Below are 19,709 nucleotides of genomic sequence, written 5' to 3' on the forward strand. Positions count from 1 at the left end.
TGGTGGGAAAACTAATCTGTGGTGGAAAAAACAAGAATAGTGGCTGCCTCTGGAGGGGAGGAGTGGGGATTGACTAGGAAGCGGCATCAAGAGAACTTTCTAGGATAACAGAAATGATCTGTATCTTGATAGAGGTATGGGTTACACATATGTGTGCATTTGTCAAAACTCAGCAAATGTGAAAAGATGAACACATTGCAATGTGTATACCTTTCACCATTTCTGATGTAAAACGTATATTGAAAGAAAAAAATCAGTAAACGGGGTGAATTGTTTTTTTTTTTTTTTTCTTTTTTGAGATGGAGTCTCGCTCTGTCGCCCAGGGTGGAATGCAGTGGCACAATCTCGGCTCACTGCAACCTCCGCCTCCCAGATTCAAGCGATTATCCTGACCCAGCCTCCCAAGTAGCTGGGATTATAGGTGTGTACCACCACACCCAGCTAATTTTTGTATTTTTAGTAGAGATGGGGGTTTCACTATGTTAGTCAGGCTGGTCTCGAACTCCTGACCTCAGGTGATCCGCCCACCTGGACCTCCCAAAGTGCTGGGATTACAGGCATGAGCCACCACACCCGGCCCTAAACAGAGTGAATTCTAAGTACAACATGCGTACGGAAGTAGTTGGGATACTCATGTCTGCAATTGACTTTGAAATGTGTCAAAAAATAAGATGGATTGATGGATGGATCGCTAGAGGGATGACTGAGTGACAGATATGCAATGAAACAAATAAGTGAAATATAATGGAATCTAGGTGTTCATTGTAAAATTCAACTTTGCTGTATTTTGAAAGATTTTCATAACGTAATGCTAGGGGAAAAGACATTTTTGAGACAACTGAGTAAAGCTGAATAAAGACTGGTTATTGGATAACAGGGAATTTTTGGGGTCCATTTTCTTAGATATAAGAATAGTATTATGATTAACTAGGAGAGTTCATTTTTAGGAGAAGTATTCTCAAATATTTAGAAGTATCATGTTGACTGCAATTTACTTTGGGGTGATTCTGCAAAAATTTTAAAGACAGACGGTTGAGTAGGTAGAAAAACAGAAAAAATTGTTAGCAATTGCTGAATCTAGGAGATGATTTCAAAAGTGTTCATTGTCCTTTTCTTTCAAATTTTCTTTATGTTTGAAGTATTTAATAATAAAAATCTCAGGCAAAAATAGAACTACCTGGGTCTGAAGTACTGTGGGGTCGCTCCTCCCATCAAGTTGGGTTCTAGGTGCTAGATGAACACAGGTTGAAGCTGGCTGGCCTGGTCCCATCATGTCAGGTAGTACAGAACAATAGTGACAGCTTTGTCATCAGGCAACAGTCTTCCCTAAAACCATTCCTAAAATGAAACAAAGCTACTTCAGACCAACAGCGTTGAACAAGGGAAAAGAACAGATAAAACACAGTGCCATGTGCGTGTAGCAATATACTAGAAGTAGCCAATAGTAACCTCATACTGAGAGTGACTGCTTAAAGACAGGTAAATGATAGTTTCTTCCATTTATAAAAGCAACCACACTTTGGAAGTTCCCAATTTCAAAAAAAAAAAAAAAAAATAGGGGAACACTTACTATTTTAATAATAATCTCTTGAGCCCTTTCCATTCCAAATTTCAAATCTCAAAGGTCTCCAGCAAGGCGTTATTCCCAAAACAGAGCTTTGCTATGGTAAACTAGCATGTTCCAGCAGGGTGGTTTTTGGACACGCAGTCTACATTAACAAGTCTTAATACTACTAGTCAGAAAGCAGTATGCTTCACTCTGTCAGGTGGCCCAAAGGCACATTAACTCTCAATGACTCTAAGTAAACCTGTAGCATCAGAATTCCTCGATTCAAGCCAGGATCTGCCATTTGGAGAGCTGAATGATTTCTCTCAGTCTTCATTTCCCCCGATCTTTGCCCCACCCTACACATATGTACACAAGATACTAGATATGAAAGCACTCGGTAAGCTGTCAAGGGCTACACCCTTATCATTGCCTTGCCCTACTCTGAAGGCCTCATTATAGACTTTACCATCCCTGCCACTCACGTACTGATCACGTATAGTATTGTCTCATGCTGCTGTTTACTTATTTCACAGGTATATGTCTCATCTTCCCAGCCAGACAAGGCGCCTTGAGGGAAAGGGCCTTGTCTTCCTCTTCTATTTCCCATAACAAAGTGCTCTGAGCATAGTACACAATTTAGCATTTGTTGAGTTAAGCTGATTTGCTGTGAACTGACTAGTTTTAAATCCCTGGGGAATTTGTTCTCTCAAAAAATCCTACAGTAAATCAATTGGGAAATTCAAGGTTTTACCCTAATTTAAGCTTTTGAATAAATCCAAAATTTGCAGACTAGATTTGCTTAAAGACAGATACTTCTTGGGAATATAAAGACAGCTGTCTAAGAGTCCTTATTTCTAAGGCTGTAGACACACGGTGAAAAAAGCAGATGGGAGGAGGCATGTGAGCGAGGCAATCCCAATTGGCTTGATGTTGGCACAGGTGGGTGGCTGGAGTTGCAGAATGAAGGCTGCAGAAATGGGGCCCGGAGATCTGCAACTTTTAAATGGTCAGTAATTCCCCCCTGGCTGCTTCTAGGTGCCAAGGGCCAAATAGTCCATTCTCCACTAGAAAAAAACTAGGTGATCCCCACAGTTCCAGGATGCCTCAAGTGATGCTACACACACACACACACACACACACACACAAAGTCCAGGGACACCCACCCCTAAACTGTCCCCCTGTACAAAGTTCTGGGACTCTCCTTGCAATCTGGCCCTTTCCCACTGCTCCAGGAAACGTCCCAATTTGTCCCTCTACATACCCTGGGGCATCTCCATGAAAACCCTCTCTCCCCCATGCTGAGATGCCCTTACAGCCTGTGCCTTCATCCGCAACCCATGACAAACCTCCCCTGAACCTGTTCCCTCCCACAGAGCCCCAACTTCTTCCCTACACACACTACTGGAACGCCCCCCTCAATCTAGCCTCCCCCACATAACTCTCTCCCAAATTGCTCCCTCTCACTCTGACTGTAGACACTCCTCCAGCCAGCCTCCTCTCACTTGGCTGTAGGTGGTCTCTGAAATGGCCAAGGCCTATTTCCTCCCTTGAAACTGGGGGTACCCCCACAGCTGTTCTTATCCCTGACATGCCTAGAGCATTCTCATAGGCTGTTTCTTCCCCCACAGACCTTGGACAGCTCCATAACCTGGCCCCAGGCATACAGGTGTGAGATGTCCCCACAGCCTGGCTGCTCCCGGCCAGTCCCAAAATATTCCCACCTCCAGTCTCATCCTCTGAAGCCCCCACTCCTCCTGTGGACTGTCTCCTCAGCACGGTCAGACCTGAGACACCCACATCTGCTTCTGCTACTGAGGACCCAGTCACCCACACCGCAGCAGGCGCACGCCCTGCCATGGGAGCTCCTACAGCTGCAAGCAGCCCCAGAGGCACAGGCACCCTCCCGGCCCCGGGAATGGCTCCACCGTGTCTCCTTCTCCACGGGCCTGAGACACCTTCAGAGCCTGTCTCCCCCTCCACAGGTCCAGGAATCCTGGCAGCTGTGGGCCCCTCAGTGGCCAGTCTCCTTCCCCATATGCCTGAGCCATCATCCCCAGAACCGGTATCCCCTACCATTGGCCCAGGAAGCCCGGGAGCTGTGGGCACTCCCACGGCCATGGAACCTCTAGCAGCCACAGGCCTCCCAGCAGTCTGCCTTCTTCCAGACAGGCCAGAGACATGCTCAAAGAGGGTCCCCTCCCCCATAGACCCCGGCAGCCCCACAGCCATGGACACTCCTGTAGTCTGTCTGCCTCCCAACAAGCCTGAGACACCCCCAGAGCCAGTCTTCTCCCCCATGGACCCAGGCATCCTGGTCGAGGTGGGCACCTCCATCCTTGTGGGACCCTTGGCATCTGCAGGTCCGCCCACTGTCTCTCTTTCACCCCACAATTCTGAGCCAGTTTCCTCTTGCACAGGCCTAGGCATCCTGGGAGCCACGGGCACCCCACTAGCTGCAGACAGCCCCACAGTGCCAGGCATTCCTGCAGTTTGCTGCCTCCCTGACAAGCCTGAGAAGCCTCCAGCGCCAGGCTCCAGCTCCACCGAACCAGGCACCCTAGGAGCCGGAAGCACTTCGGTGGCCACAGGACCCCTTATCCTCTGTCTCTGTCCCCAGGGTCTTGGGATACGCCCAGAGTCAGTCTCCTCCCCAAGCCCAAGCCCCTCAGGCACCATAGGAACCCCAATAGTCTGTCTCCTTCCCCATGGGCCCGGGAAGGCCCCAGAACCACAATCCTCCCCGCCAGACCACAGCTTCTCCCCAGCCACGTGTCCCCCTGAAGCCACAGATTCCTCCCCGCCTGACCACAGCTCCTCCTGAGCCACGGGTCCCCCTGAAGCCACGGATTCCTCCCCGCCAGACCACAGCTCCTCCCGAGCCATGGGTCCCCCTGAAGCCACAGCTATTCTGGCAGCCCGAGTCCTTTCCCACAGGTTCAAAATGTCTCTAGAGCTGCGTTCTTGACACACAGGGCCAGACGCCCACACAGCAGCAGGCACTCTGGCAGGCACCTTTCCAGAGCCGGGCACACCCACTGTCATGAGGACCCCTGCTGTGGCACACCTGTGCCGGGGCACATCTGCTGCCCTGGGTATGCCCACCGTCTCAGACACCCCCACAGCCTGCCTCCTCCCACACAGACATGCAACATCTCCACAGCCAGCCTCCTGATCCACAGACCCAGGGACCCCTAAAGCTGGAGGCCCCAGACTCTCTGGCTCCCCCACAGCCTGCCTCCTTTCCCACTGGCTCAGGACATTCCCACCACAGGTCTCCTCTCCAAGCCCAGGCACTGCCTCGGTTGGGGGCCCCCCAAGAGCTTGCTGTCCGTCCCACAGGCCCAGGGCCCCGCTGTGGCTCAGCTCTTCTCCCAGGGCTCCAGGTACCACCACAGCCTGGGGCACCCCTACCATCTGTCCCGCTCCCCACAGCCCTGGGACACTCACACAGCCCGTGTCCTTCCCCAAGGCCCTGGGTACCCCTGTAGCCTGTTCTATTCCCCACAGGCCTGGGGCACCCCCAGAACCTGCTGCCTGCTCCCCAGGACACGATGGCTCTGCAGTCTGTGCAGCTCCCCGTGACCCTGGATCACCCCCAGAGCCTGTCTCCACCCACACAGGCTGTCCCCTTTCCCTGAACCCTGGGTCACCTCCACATCTAGTTTCCTCTTCAGTAGCACAGGGCACCCCAACAGAGTGTCCTGTGCCCCACGGGCCGGGCATACCCACAGAGTCTGTCTCCTCCACAGCCTGTCTCCTGTAAAACACACCTGCGGCACCCACAGAAGTAGGGTCCTCCTCCACAGCATCGGACACCCCCACAGCCTGTCCCCTCCCCCATACGCCAGGGGTGGCCCCACAGACTGCTTCATGTGTCAGAGCCCCAGGAATCTGCGGGGACTGTCCTCTCCCCCACAGCCCTGCAGCACCCCCGCAGCCGAGCTCTCCCTCCACGGCTCTGGGTGCTCCCACAGCCCCAGTCCACCCCACGGTCCCAGGCTCGCCCACAGTCTGTTCTTTTTCACAAGGGCCTGAGACAAGCCCATAGCCTATCTCCTCCCCATTCCCAGGAACCCCCACAGCTTGTCCCCTCCACAAGTGCGGGGCCATTTCAGAACTTGACGCCAGAGCCCCAGGCACACTCACAGGAGGAGGCACCCTCCCAGCCTGTCCTTGTCCACAGAAGCCTAAGGCTCTCTCATAAGCTGCCCCTAAGCCCAGAGCTGTAGGCCCTGAGGGGGCCCGAGGGATACCCCTTGCCTGTCCCTTCACCCAGGGCCCTGTAAGACCGCCACGGCTTGTCTCTACCCAGGAAGCTCGGCCAGGAACTCCCCTTTCGACAGGCCCCTCTCCTGCAGGCACGGGATGGAGCTCGACTCTACTTCCTTCCCCACATCCCGAGGCGGCCCTCATAGCCTGCACCTTCAGCCACAGGTGCAGAATGCCCTCATGGCCCAGAGATCCCGGGCGACCTTTTCTCTCGCAGCCCCGGGGACTCCTATCTTCGGTCTCCTCCTCCCCAGACCCGGTCACCCACACAGCCCCGGCAGGCCCCACCACCTCGGGCTCCCCCACAGCCCCGTTCACCCACACAGCCCCAGGGTCCCTTGCAGCCTCGATGGAGCCCGGGGTCCCAGGAGCTCCCAAAGCCTCATTCGCCCCGGCGGCGTCGGCTGTCTCCGCCGCTTGTCTCGTCCCCCATGGCCGCTGACAGCCCTGTGGCCTTTCTGCACTCACACAGCACGTCTCCCACTCCGAGGACTTCGCCCGGCGCCTTGCTCCACGGCCTCGGGACGTCCCTGCGCCCCGTCTCTTCCCCCACGGCCGCCGAACTCCCCGCCCCGACCTGCTGGGCCCCACGCAGCGACCCGGCATCTTAGCCGCCTGCTCGCCCAGGCGCAGCCTGGGCAAGGCCCCACGGCCAGTCGCCCGGCTCATAGCTCCAGGGCAGTTCCCTTCCTCCCTACCGCGGCCCTGGGGGTTGTCTTAGCACCTCGCTCCCTAAGCTGCTCCACACACGCACTCACACACTCAGCTCCGGCCTTGCAGCCTTTCTCCCTCCCAGCCCCTCACCCATCCCACCCCCGCCCAGTCTCGGGAACCCGCCCCCCAGTCCCAGGCCCCCCTAAAGCCTAGACGGCAGAAAAGGTAACTGGGAGTACAAAGCAACAAAGGCTTTCCGAGTCAGATCTCCTCTCCCCCAAGTCCATGACTCTATGCGGCTTCCCAGAATCCCCCCCAGCCCCGGCCCGAGCCCACCTGGCCTGGGGCGAGGCGCGGCTACTGGGAGGCGGGCAAGGGGGGCCCCCAACTAGGCCGCGCTTCCGGCCGCCCGCCCAGTCGCCATAGCAACAGGCGCAGGGCGGCTTGGGAGCCGTTGAGGCGCCGAACTACTTAAGGATCCAGGTGTTGCAAAGCGGTAAGTTTTGCAGCCAGTGTCCATGGGGTCGGGGCTGGGACTAGATTAGGGTAGATCTAAGCCTGGGCTTGGGAGTGCAGCTAGCGCAGAAAGATCCGAGAAACTAGAGCAAAAAGCCATGCGGATGGATTGTGGTCCTCAGAGGCTCCCGTACTCTTCAGCGGCGCAGGCTTCCGCAGGCTCCGCCCTCTCATGCCCACCCGGAAACAGCCTCGCCCCGCCCACGTGAGCCCCAACCGCAGCGACCAGACGTGCACTCCTCCAGCAGCGGCTGCACGTCGTGCCAATGGCCCGCTATGAGGAGGTGAGCGTGTCTGGCTTCGAGGAGTTCCACCGGGCCGTGGAACAGCACAATGGCAAGACCATTTTCGCCTACTTTACGGGTTCTAAGGACGCCGGAGGGAAAAGCTGGTGCCCCGACTGCGTGCAGGGTGAGGCCGGGATTCGGGGGCTGCTGTCCAATGGAAATGGCAGGAAGGTCGAGCCTACGGCCAGAAGGGGGGCTTAGCGGAGGCAGAGTCTTGGTTCCAGACATCCGCGGAGCAATCTGAGCTGTCCCCAAGTCTCCTTCTATTAAATCCTACCCCGCCCTGCCAAGAGCGCTCTTCCTTTTACCATTTTACCCGGATGATCTTGGAATAGTTCCTTAAAACTTCTCACTCCCCCAGTACCATTAGTGTCTTAGAGGATTCGTGAGTTGGTCAGCAAATACATGTGCTTTCCATTGTTACGGGCGCGGTGGTGCAGGGGCAAATCGGGACTGGGATTTGGTCCTTACCCTTAGCGTGGCTGTAAGACCAGAAGTGAACACCTGACTTCTGTTGACCTCTTCAGTTAGCTGCAGGTTAAAGTCTGAGTGCTTACCAAGACTGGGGGAAGGGGAAAAGAACACTGTTTATACGTGCCTGATTGGAGAGTTGACGTGCGATTATTTTATCTCAACTTTTTTTAAAGCTGAACCAGTCGTACGAGAGGGGCTGAAGCACATTAGTGAAGGATGTGTGTTCATCTACTGCCAAGTAGGAGAAAAGCCTTAGTAAGTGGCAATGTATAATCTACCTCACAGACGTGCACAAATTGCATACTTAGGCGGGAGGGGCCTCAGGGACTCACCCAGTTTATCTTATAAGGTAATGTCTGACAAGTTAAACAATTAGAAGCTATTAAATACAAATTTTCAATGCCCACCTGAATTAAGTAAGGGTAATTCAACGAATTTGGTCTGGTGTAAGCCCAGAACTTAGCTGGCTTTACTTTTATATCTTAGTCACACTTTAAAACTTTGCACAGGGTAATTAATAGATTAAGCCATAGTCCGCAAGGTTTTTTAAGTGTTTGCAAGAACAGTGATTACTAACAAATTAAATGTAGGAATATGTCAAATATTAAGCAAACTGTAATAAACCAAGTAAATTTTTTTCATGATCACTTTTTCTTTTGGAATAGTTGGAAAGATCCAAATAATGACTTCAGAAAAAACTTGAAAGTAACAGCAGTGCCTACACTAATTAAGTATGGAACAGTAAGTATCTTTAAATATGCTGGGCCTGTAATTCACTGTCAGAACTCTTTTAACTTGCTGTGGATCCAGATTTGAAAAGATCTTGACATTTCATCTCAATTCCATTGTTGTTCAGAGTGCTGCTGAAAGTCCATTCCTATGGCCAATCCCAATAAACTAATAATGTAAATATCTAGCTATTAGGTCTTTTTCATGTTAAGTCACTCTTTAAAAAAAAAAAAAAAAACAGAAAATAGGTTGACTCGTAATTCCTTAAAACATCTGCATCAACAGTTATTTTCTATTTAATTCGTAATTCTGGTTAAAAAGTAAGGGCATCTCTTCTAGTTCAGTCATGCCCCTGGGATCCTAAATTAAAGAGTTGAGGGGAAGAAGAGGGCACTGGGCTTGCTGTCTCCTGTTTTAGTCTGTGGAGCTTCCTGGTAATTTGGGGTTTAAGTCTCTTGAGCCAAGTATGTTAGTGATTCATCTTACAGCAAATATCTTGATTCTTTCATAAAACTTGTTATAACTAGATGATAGTTTCTGAATTGCATAATTTCTGTGTTCAAAGATTAGTGTCATTCAAGGCAGAACTCATTCCACTCCTAATAATGTTTTATAGGAGTAGTGAAGATTTGACTGTTCTTCTCTTACAGCCTCAAAAACTGGTAGAATCTGAGTGTCTTCAGGCCAACCTGGTGGAAATGTTGTTCTCTGAAGATTAAGATTTTAGGATGGCAATCATGTCTTGATTTCCTGATTTGTTCTAGTATCAATAAACTGTATACTTGCTTTCAATTCACGTTAGCAATAAATGATGTTAAAAAACTGGCATGTGTCTAAACAATAGAGTGCTATTAAAATGCCCATGAACCTTTAGTTTGCCTGTAATACACGGATGTTTTTAAGATACAAAGAAGTCTTCGGAAGTAGCAGTAAAGGCTCAAAGGAATGTATTCTTGAAGGTGACGGAAATACCTAAAAACTCCTAAAGGTGCAGAGCACACCTTCCAAATCTCTCAAAAGATCAGTACCTTTTATTTTAAATTCTCTCCATCTGCAAAGCAACTGATGATATTCCTGAAACCCCTTCTTTGATTTTGGAATGTAGAACCTAACCTCAGCACTGAAGGAAAGCCCATTACCTCTAATCCAGCCTCTGCTTAATTCAGGCAGTTTTGTTTTGTTTATTAAAAAACAGACTCCTGAGCACTAGAGGTAGTTTGTTTTACAGCTATCTCAATGTGCTTTACTTGGGATGAGGCAGGTGGCGGAGAGCGGCTGGAGAGACTATATAACCCAGTTGTGGGAAGAACTCCAAGTCAGTCACACTGATTCTACCACTTACTAGCTGTGTAACCACAGGCAAGTTACTCACCCCGTCCAAACCTCAGTTTTCTCTTCTATAAACAAGGTTCTGAGAATAAAATGAGAATTCAAGGAAGCACTTAACATAGCACCTGGTTTGTGGTACCTCCCAAATCAATGGTAGCTTTCCCAAATGAACACAAGTATTTGAGGCTCCTCATGTTTGTTCTAAAGTCAAGAGTCCAGTTAGTAATTAACCACTAGTTGTCCTGCCATGACTAGGTCAAGTGAGGCCACAGTGATTCAGTGATTCTTAAAGCCACCTTGCAAAGCAGGTAATACAGGTACTTCCTGTCCTGCAGAATTTAAGAACTTTTATGCAGTTCCTGTCCTGTGATTTAAAGAGGTCACTGACTCCGCTACTCTCACTACGTAGGTAAGAGTGGTAGAGTAGTCGATCTGAGAGACAGTAAGGTTCCAGGAGATGGTCTTGCCCTACTATATGGCAGGAAGAGCTAGCCTTAGAATTCAGTATACTTGGTGGCCCACCCCTACCCCATGCCCCAGTGCCTTATTTGGTCTAAAGCACCTAACTTTTCCATGCTTAATCAGCTGATTATGCTAAATGCGTAAAAAAGAAAACACCTTACAAATCCACAGGGAAATCAAATAACAATTCAGGTTTAACAGAAATAGTCTATTAACAATAAAAAGTTGGACTAAAAAGCACACTAAAGGTTCTAGGGGCTACCATAATAAAGGTAGATAGGAAGAGTTTTCATTTTTCATTTTTTTTTGTCTTCACTGTACAAAAGAAATACATTATATACATGTATTAAGAGCCTCGTCTGTATCCAGTTTTTCATTTTCCCGATGTGTTATTTTGCTGTTGCTGCTCTGCCAAGGCTTGCTGAAGGCGCATCCGCTTCCGGGAATAGTGCTGCCAATGTAGAATCTGCTGTTCATCAATAAATTTCGCACACTGAGCATTCACCAGCTCCTTTCGGAAGTGTTCATACTGGAGCAGCTCTAACATGTGTAAACACTGAGGGTACCTGGGTTTAAGTTTGTAAGTGAATGAACAACATAATTTAAGTAAATAATGCCAAGGTCTAATTCAGTTATTCTCTTAAAAACGATCTTGTAGCCTGCCATTTCTATAACAGTAACTTAGTACACTCTGGTAGCATAGGGTTTTTTCCCCTGATTAGTCATCAAAGGTCAGTGTTCAATATTTTCGAAAATGAGAAGGTTTAAGTTTAGAAAGATTAAATTAACTTGCTCAGGACCACACAACACAGTAACTGGTAAGCAGAGTGAAAATTTAGGGACAAACCATGCTATTCCCTTCTAGTGGTTTCCAACGTGAAGAACATGAACATATTTTAGTAATTATGTGTTTGATACTCATTTTTCCATCAATAGGGATAAAAAGACAACTTTCATTTAAAAGTGAGTGTGAAAGAGGACCATGCACATACATTGTACTCTTGTTGTCCACAGGGATATACCAATTCTGAAATTAGATATACTCTAGGATTGGAAAAGTAAATATACTGTGGATAAGGACAGCCAAATTTCTGGCTATCAGAAAAGGAGTTATAGACACAGAAAGGAAAAAGGCTACAATGAACCCTGTGTTACTGAGCTGGTATTGAAAACATCAGTATGTACTTACGGCTTTTAATATACATAGACATAGAATAAACAGATGTATACGTGTGTGCATGTATACACATACATACATATATATAGTTCTTGAGCTTTGTGTACTGAGAGGGCCTAGAAGCAATGACACTGTGGTACTAATGAACATACAATGTCCAGACTGTGGTTTCCAAGGAGCAGGTATCCTTGGAGAAAAGGGTGATTCAGGGATAAGACAGGAAAAGTACAAGATGAGCCTGGAACATTACATAGTGCCAGAAGAAAAAGTGCTAAAAATTCTTGGGAGGATCAAAAGTATTCAGGAGCCAACTTGAAGGGACTCCCAGTGGCCAAATCTGGAATACTTAGCGCAAGAAAATACATAATTCTAATTCATAATTCTATTAAAAATAAGAATCCAAAAGTCCACACTAAATGGATGTAAATTTCTTTAATAAAATAATAGAAAACAAGGGAATATACTTCCTTACAATCGAATTCCAAACTAATAAATGCAGAATTATAGAATTAGAAAATCATCACAGTAAAAAATGTTTCAAGCAATTATCTTCAAAAGATGCTAAAATGGGCAAAAGTATATGTAATATGATATTTACATAGTCTCAAAGGATTTCCCCATAAGATACTTATTAAATACACAAGGAAAAATAGTAACTTAATATGGAGAAACCTAGAAGGTACCATCCTCAACCAAGTTACCAAAATTAATGTCACCAGTAGTGGGACAAATAGACTTCATGTGACTGCAGATATATGAAGGATACAAAATCATTTCTGTCATAGTCATGGAAAAGAAAAGACCACTGAGATGAAAGGAGACTAAGAAGACATGACAGCAAAATGCAACATACGGGCCTAGACTGGATCCTGCACTACATACAGCACACCAGCAGGACAGCAGGCCTAGGCTAAATCCTGCACTACATACAGCACACCAGCAGAACAACTGGCAAAATGTGAATGAGGTCTGTAGATTAGGTAATAATATTAATGTGCTGATTTTTGCTGATTGTAGTGTTACACATTTGGAATATGTGAGTGAAGAAAATACAGGAATTATCTTTACTATTTTTCCAGCTATTTTGTAAGTGAAATTATTTCAAGTTGAAAAGACAAAAGCTAACTGAGACAATTAAAATACAGTAACATATAGTAAGTGTGGGGAAAAGAGAGATCAGATTGTTACTGTGTCTATGTAGAAAAGGAAGACATAAGAAACTCCATTTTGATCTGTACTAAGAAAAATTGTTCTGCTTTAAGATGCTGTTAATCTGTAACTTTAGCCCCAACTCTGTGCTCCCAGAAACATGTGCTATATTGAATCAAGGTTTAATGGATTTAGGGCTGTGCAGGATGTGCCTTGTTAACAATATGTTTGCAGGCAGTATGCTTGGTAAAAGTCATCGCCATTCTCCATTCTCGATTAACCAGAGACGCAATGCACTGCGGAAGGCTGCAGGGACCCCTGCCCAGAAAAGCCTGGGTATTGTCCAGGTTTTCCCCAACTGAGACAGCCTGAGATATGGCCTCGTGGGAAAGGAAAGACCTTACATCCCCCAGCCCCACACCCATAAAGGGTCTGTGCTGAGGAGTAGTAGTGAAAGAGGGAGGCCTCTTTGCAGTTGAGATAAGATGAAGGCTTGTCTCCCGCTCGTCCCTGGGAATAGAATGTCGCGGTGTAAAGTCGACCATTCCCATTCGTTCTATTCTGAGATAGGAGAAAACCGCCCTGTGGTTGGAGGCGAGATATGCTGGCAGCAATACTGCTCTGTTGCTCTCTGCTAGTTACATGTTTGTGTAAAGTGAAACATAAATCTAGCCTACGTGCACATCCAGGCACAGTACCTTTCCTTGAACTTATTCATGATACAGATTCCTTTGCTCACGTTTCCCTGCTGACCTTCTCGCCACCTGTTGCCCTGCTACACTCGCCTCGCCAAGATAGTAAAAATAATGATCAATAAATACTGAGGGAACTCAGAGACCGGCGCTGGTGCAGGTCCTCGCATGCTGAGTGTGCCGGTCCCCTGGGCCCACTGTTCTTTCTCTATACTTTGTCTCTATGTCTTATTTCTTTTCTCAGTCTTTCATCTCCAACCTGACAAGAAATACGCAGAGGTGTGGAGGGGCAGGCCCCCTTCAGGAAGTATGCAGATAAAGCCAAAGTTGCACAAGTGATATGCAAATGACTAAAGTGTGGAAAATAGGATACTAGAGCAATGCTTCTAAAACTTTAATGTGTATATGGGTCACTTCTTAAAATGCAGATTGAATCCTTAGGCCTGGAGTGGGGCCTGAGCTCTGCATTTCTAAAAAGCTCCCAAATGAAACCAATGCTACTGATGTCAACACCACATTGAATAGAGGGCTTAATACCATGCTTCTAAGATAGTAACTTCCAAGACAGCAAAGATTTGCTATCCACACACTAAAAATACACAGTTGCTCTAATTGTTGGCTGCTTATGCTAGAATGCTCTATTCACACCTGCCCTGGCTAACTCCCTTTCACGACAGCATTAGTAGTTAAAATGACCAGGATGTAAGTTCCAGCCGGGTGGCCTTTAACAAGGTACTCAACCTCTCTAAGGTTCAGTTTCTTCAACAGTAAAATAATGTGACAACCAAGAGAATGGTCTCAAGTAGCATTCAGTCAATAACTAGAATTTAGACATGCAGTGATTATATCAGAATACCTTAGATGACAATAAAGAATCATACTCTGATAGGCTACAAGTCAACAAGATGAAATAGAAGCCGTATAAAAGGGAAGTTCTGCATTTGGTGTTTTTAAAAAGAAACAACATAGGGAGAACCCAACAGCATTGATGAAAATAAGAACTGAAGGATTTTAGTTGACACAATGCTTCCAGCAAGTCAACAATGTGATCTTCTCCCCACTCCCACCCCCAAAAGTAATATAAACTTAAGTTGAATTAATAGAGGTGTATGACCACATGAAGAAAAGAAAGGACCTCTGGCCCACTGTACTCTGACCACATCTGAAGGCCTGTGTTTAGTTCTTGGCTGAACTGCATAAAGTACAACTGCCAAATATCCAAAGGAGGGAACCTCAACTCATGAGAACTCTGGACACCATCGCACAATGGCTGAGGGTAGTTGAGAAAAATAGATGGAAGAGAGATGTTATAGTGGCACCTACTGGCTATCAATGAAGCAGGCCAAGTGGTAGAAAGTGTCTCTTCCACCAGGTGGAAAGCAGCTAGTAGTGACAGCTGCTCTCAGCCTCAGCCCAGTTGTTGACTTGGGAGAATTAAGATCTATGGTTACTAGATCTTCCAGAATCGAAACAGTAGCTGGAAATCTGCATTTGTTATATACAACTTTCTGATCTTTAAATATTGGCAAGTATTGAAAAAACTAAAATCTTCTGCAGACTGAATAAAATGCCCAAAAGGGGCTAATTTGCAGTCTCTCTTGAATGTAAATATCTGGAAGGCTGTTGTCCTCAAGAGAGTATAGAATGGTTCTAGCTTAATCCAGGGACAAACAGACTGGGGCTACATTATATCACAATATAAGGAAGAACTTTCTAATATCTGGCTAACAATCAAATCAGCTGTCCCTGACAGAGTAACACGGGCTCCATGGAAACCTCCAGAGTGTAGATGTCCATCTCTCAGCAACGTTGTGGGTAAGATTAAACTTGTTGGTGGCTAAGGCTTCCAACACTGAGTCTGTAAATCTACACACATACAATATTCGTTGAAGTCTACTTTTCTTAAAAGTCTTTTCTTTGGATTATTAAATGGATAAAAAGCTAGAAAAGGTGCAAAAGGTCCTGCAGGCAACATAAGACGTACATGCTTCGTGAGTCAGTTGTTATTGGACACAGAAAAGTGACTGAGACAAGTTTGAAACATTTTCCTCTCAAACTTTTTTTTTTTTTTTTTTTTAAAAAGGTTCACTATTGCTTTCTACCTGCTTAAGACAAAGCAGGGGTGTGAGTTCAAGGTGGGGTTTTTTGTTGTTGTTGTTTTGTTTTTAACCATTAAAAGGGAATTGCTTTGTGGTTATAATATGCTTCTTGCAACTTAGTAAGCCTTAACATGAAAGTGTCTGCTGAACGACCTGAATGGTAAAAAAAAAAAAAATATATATATATATATATAAATGAGTTAATGCATATGAAGCATTTAGCACTGTTCCTGGCACATAAGAGGCCTTAAATGAAAGACAGCAACTCTAAGACTCAGGTAAGATCACCTCATTCAAATAACCCCAGAAACACCTTCCTTACAGATACCCTCTTTTAATTTCAGCCCATGGCTTATGCCACTACATTTACAGATTGTGAGTTCTTAGGGATCAGAAACCAGGTGAGATGGGGAGGGTGGTAAAAGACAAGGTCAGAAAAGGCAGGGCCAGATCATATAGGGCTTTAGCCCAAGAAAAAAGACTGGATTTTATCCTGCATGGAATGGAAAGCCATTGAAAGGTTCTAAGCAAGAAAGTAAAGTGTTCTGATTTACATTTTTAAATGATTAAATTGGTTTCTGTGTAGAAAGCTGTTTTGCTTGGTTTGGTTTGGGGTGGAGACGGGGGCAGGAAGGTAAAGTAGAAGCAGAGCTAACCAGGGAGTAGATTACTGCAGTGTTACAAGTTAGAGATGAGGGTGTCTTGTATTAAGATGGTGATAACGAAAAGAAGTGGAGAGATTCCAAATACATTTTTGCCAATGTGAAACTAAGAAATCTATTATATAATAAAGTATACACATGCTTAGGATTATAAAAATTAAACTTACTTTAGATACTTGGCATATTCTGGGTCTTTCCAGTAAAGCAAGTATTTAAGATAATTAACAAAAGCTTTGTCTTTGAAGTAACCTCTTTGGGCAAGAACTGAAAAGCATTAAAAAAAAATCTGTAGGTCAAACCAATCCTTAAACTGTGATTTGTTACCCCTAATATAAAGGATCTATTTACATAACACCCCCACCACCAACACACATTGGATTCAAAACACAAATCCCAGTGCACAATTATATCTATATACCAGCATAAGTGTAACGTCATTCAATTGAGAATGTGTAAAAGTAGATACTATTTTGAACTGCAACTCTTCTGTCAGAAATCATTAATAGCTACTCAATTTAATGAGGTGCTTAACAACTTACAATTAAGGTAATTTGGGTTGGCTAAACATTGCACAAATTCCAACTCCAACTGAAACCGAAGTCGATTTCCAGCATCATCTAGGAGACAAGACAGCAAAAATCATGGCAAATAAAGGTCACTGTATATAATACTGATTTGTAGTAAGGAAAGGGCAATAAAGAAACCTGACTAATGTTGAGATGGTCTTCCCAAACTAGGAGTGGGAGGAGATAAACCTTCCTTCGAAATCTAAGAAAAGCGGAGCCCTGATTAAAAGGAGTAAGTTAAAACTTTCTCTAAAGTTAAAGAGAAATCATCAAAGAAAACAGCAACACAAACGGAGAATTCCTACCACTCGTGGGCCACTATGTAGGAATTTTAACAGTGATCACTACGGTAGGCTGTAATAACTGTGGCTTCCCCTATTTTAATAATGCGTTGTAACAATTGTTAACAGTGATTAAGTTTCGCAAACGCTACGGGCTGAATCAGTAAAGAAAAACTTAGGATGCAAGAGACTGCGGAGAGCCTAAAAGATCATGGAGCGCATGCATATAAGAAGCACCACTAGCAGAATGATACACAAGTCTAGCGACGATATTTCAAACTTAGGCAAGCTCATGTGAGAAGCAGAAAACCAATCAAGGAGGACACGGTTTAACACACAAGTCCTCTCCCTTAGTCTCACCCACGCCGGGGAGCTGGTGGGGTGGTGTCTGAATAGCAAAGATGTGCGAACAAACCAAATTAGGAAAACTGCAAAGAGTACCTTAGTCTTTCTAGACGCTACAAGAGCCTTCTCTCCTCCCTGTCCAAATATTAACCCGGCCAAGAATAAGGCCTAGAAGGAGGCCACGGGGAAGCGGTCTGGGCCGAGAAGAGTTCCATCTGCGAAGACTCCAAGATCAGAGAGCTACTCACCTGTCTCCATAGCGACGGCAGCGGCCATAACAAACGAAGATACCAAAACGCCACCAAACGAAGATACCAAAACGCCACCAACCTGACCGAGCAAAAGCCCAAAGTGACGGGGGAAGTTCCGGAAACCACGGCTCCCTCTTCCGGTCCCGGGGCACTGTGGGATATGGGGCGGGGCAGCTCCGCCCATCCCCGACCAGCCCTGGGATGGCTCCGCCCGCGCTGGCTCCAAAATAGCGAGGGGGCGGGGCCCGGGCCGTGGGAGCGCCTGAGGGGCAGGAGCCCAGTGTTTTAGCCTTCGAAGGACTACGGTGCTTCCACGTCATCGTGTTGTGGCGCTCCCGGCTATGGCAGTACCGTAGTTTTCCTCTCTTCTGCCTGCGGTGACCGTTGGGCTGTGGGGTGCCCGGAGGCCTCCCTGGCCCCCTCACGCCGGCAGAATGGCCTCAGCCCGAGGGGCCAAGCAGTCTTCGCCCCGGGTGGGGACCACCCGCTACACAGAGACGTCTACGGTCTGCGTGGAGACTTCGTCCCACCGCGTGGAGACGTCGTCCCGGCGGGTGGAGACCTCCCAGCGCCGCAGCGAGGGGCCCTCCCTCTCCCCCTCGGGGAAGCGGCTCCCTCGCATCCTCGAGGCGTCCTCCCGGCACGTGGAATCCTCCTCGCAGCGCACGGAAACGACCTCCCGCCAAGTCAGGGCCTCGTCCCTGAGGGTGGAGACGTCTCTACACTGCTCGGAGAGCCCGGCACCGCGAGCCAAGCCGGCCGCCCGCCAGAACGAAAAAACGGCCCGATGAGATGCTGCTTCCCAATGGCCACCAAGGGGCCAGGGCCCTCAGCCAGGACAGAAAGGCTTCCAGTTGCCAGCCAGCCAGCCAGCCAGCTGCCAGGTGGACCAATCATTTTCGGTTTCATGGAAACAAACCATAAATCAATGTAAGAAACAGCCAAGCCGCAGTTTCTGAACACAGCCAACGTTTATTGACCGTCCTGCGTCTTGGACCAGCCTACTTTTGACCCAGTGAACTATTTTCACTTGAAGCCAGCACAAAAGGTTTTCAGGCCCAGGATGCTGTCTAAATCGGGTTGATGGACAAAGAGGCTGTTTGGGCCTCTGAGCCAGGTGAGTTTGGGATCCACAGCCCTCAGAAGACCTTCACCCTTTAGGAACAGAGACCAAACTGAAATCATGACCTGTGGAATGATTCCATGCCTGTTAAAAACTTGAGGGGCAAGGAACAGACTCATAAATTATTAATTGGCCTTTGTTTATGTTTCAAAGTAAATGGTTGTTTTCTTTATGCTAAGTCTTTGTACCTGGCACCCCCATCCATACAGTTTTTTAAGGTAGGTTAGATGTAGTTAAAAATGACGGTAAACCCACCAGCAAGCAAAAATAATCTTAGAAGAGAAAGTGAGAGGAGGTCATTGAAACCTGACCTGAGGTTTGAAGAAGATGGAGAAGAGTCATATTTATTGAGAACCTGCTCTGTGCCAGGCACTAGATGTTCCTCCACTTACGATGGGGTTACCTCCCATTAAAACTATTGTAAGTTGAAAATATGGTAATTTGAAAATGCACTTAATACCCCTAACCTACTAAACATCATGGCTTAGCCTAGCCTACCTTAAACATGCTCAGAACACCTAAAGTTGAACAAAATCATCTAACAAAAAGCCTGTTTTATAATAAAATGTTGAATATCTCATGTAATTTATTGCATACTGTACTAAAAGTGAAAAACAACGGTTGTATGAGTACTTAAAGAACTATTTCTACTGCATGTCACTTTTGTACTGTTGTAAAGTTGAAAAATCATAAGTCAAACCATCTTAAGTTGGGAACTGTCTGTATTCTGGGAACTTGTGCGATAGCAGTAAAAAAGGCAAAGTCCCAGCTCCAGTGGAGCTTACACTCTGGTGAAAAGGCAGACAAGCAATGATGAAACAAGACAATTTTCTATTGTGATTAGCTCTATGAAGGAAATACATGGGTAATGTGTTAGGGAATGGAAGTAAGGGGCTTCTTTTGATAAAATGGTCAGGGAAGGCCTTGCTGATTAGTTAACATTTAATCTGAGATATGTGTGAATGAACAGTGATCTGGAACAGGTGCATTCTAGGCAGAAGAACAGCAAATACAAAGGGTGGATGGGAACCAGCTTTGAATGTTCAAGGAACAGAAAGAAGGCCAGTGTGGCTGGAGTGAGAGAGAAGCAATTAT

General features: G+C 46.6%; 5 protein-coding genes across 10 annotated transcripts in view; 2 read left to right on the forward strand and 3 right to left on the reverse strand.

Annotated features, from left to right (window-relative positions):
• Positions 1–6,892, reverse strand: part of KIAA0753 (KIAA0753 ortholog) — a 65,758-nt gene extending 58,866 nt beyond the window's left edge. For 2 of the 5 annotated variants that reach the window (XM_054536073.2, XM_024234682.3), the window contains exons 1-2: positions 6,809–6,892; positions 1,178–1,338 (exon numbers count right to left, since the gene is read on the reverse strand). In XM_054536073.2, the coding sequence (XP_054392048.2) occupies positions 1,178–1,273 (96 nt within the window). In that variant the 5' untranslated portion in view covers positions 1,274–1,338; positions 6,809–6,892. Of the gene's footprint in view, positions 1–1,177; positions 1,339–1,570; positions 2,885–6,286; positions 6,486–6,808 lie in introns of those variants that run through there. The other 3 variants (XM_054536075.2, XM_054536074.2, XM_054536076.2) reach the window with 3 other exon arrangements.
• LOC129051195 (collagen alpha-1(I) chain) lies at positions 2,936–6,619 on the reverse strand. The gene has a single exon (XM_054536072.2). It carries the CDS (start codon positions 6,485–6,487, stop codon positions 2,948–2,950), a length of 3,540 nt encoding a protein of 1,179 aa, XP_054392047.2. The 5' UTR covers positions 6,488–6,619; the 3' UTR covers positions 2,936–2,947.
• Positions 6,893–7,212: 320 nt separating the features above from the next.
• Positions 7,213–13,498, forward strand: TXNDC17 (thioredoxin domain containing 17). Its single transcript, NM_001131417.1, is given in 4 exon segments — positions 7,213–7,399; positions 7,923–8,004; positions 8,415–8,490; positions 9,129–13,498. Coding segments are annotated over 4 exon segments (372 nt in total). The 5' UTR covers positions 7,213–7,254; the 3' UTR covers positions 9,198–13,498.
• On the reverse strand, positions 10,446–18,114 carry MED31 (mediator complex subunit 31). 2 transcript variants are annotated; one of them, XM_054536080.2, is made up of 5 exons: positions 17,843–18,114; positions 17,489–17,570; positions 16,588–16,665; positions 16,216–16,312; positions 10,446–10,835 (listed from the first exon to the last, which is right to left on the reverse strand). In XM_054536080.2, exons 2-5 carry the CDS (start codon positions 17,514–17,516, stop codon positions 10,643–10,645), a joined length of 396 nt encoding a protein of 131 aa, XP_054392055.1. In that variant the 5' UTR covers positions 17,517–17,570; positions 17,843–18,114; the 3' UTR covers positions 10,446–10,642. The 2 variants fall into 2 exon arrangements, with proteins under 2 accessions (XP_054392055.1, XP_002826968.2); XM_002826922.6 differs by lacking the exon at positions 17,843–18,114 and having other exon boundaries at positions 17,489–17,727.
• Positions 17,926–19,269, forward strand: C19H17orf100 (chromosome 19 C17orf100 homolog). The gene has a single exon (XM_002826923.6). It carries the CDS (start codon positions 17,926–17,928, stop codon positions 18,280–18,282), a length of 357 nt encoding a protein of 118 aa, XP_002826969.2. The 3' UTR covers positions 18,283–19,269.
• Positions 19,270–19,709: the final 440 nt, after the last annotated feature.

This window comes from Pongo abelii, chromosome 19 (genome assembly GCF_028885655.2).
Source record: "Pongo abelii isolate AG06213 chromosome 19, NHGRI_mPonAbe1-v2.0_pri, whole genome shotgun sequence".
In the NCBI taxonomy this organism is placed as follows: domain Eukaryota; kingdom Metazoa; phylum Chordata; class Mammalia; order Primates; family Hominidae; genus Pongo; species Pongo abelii.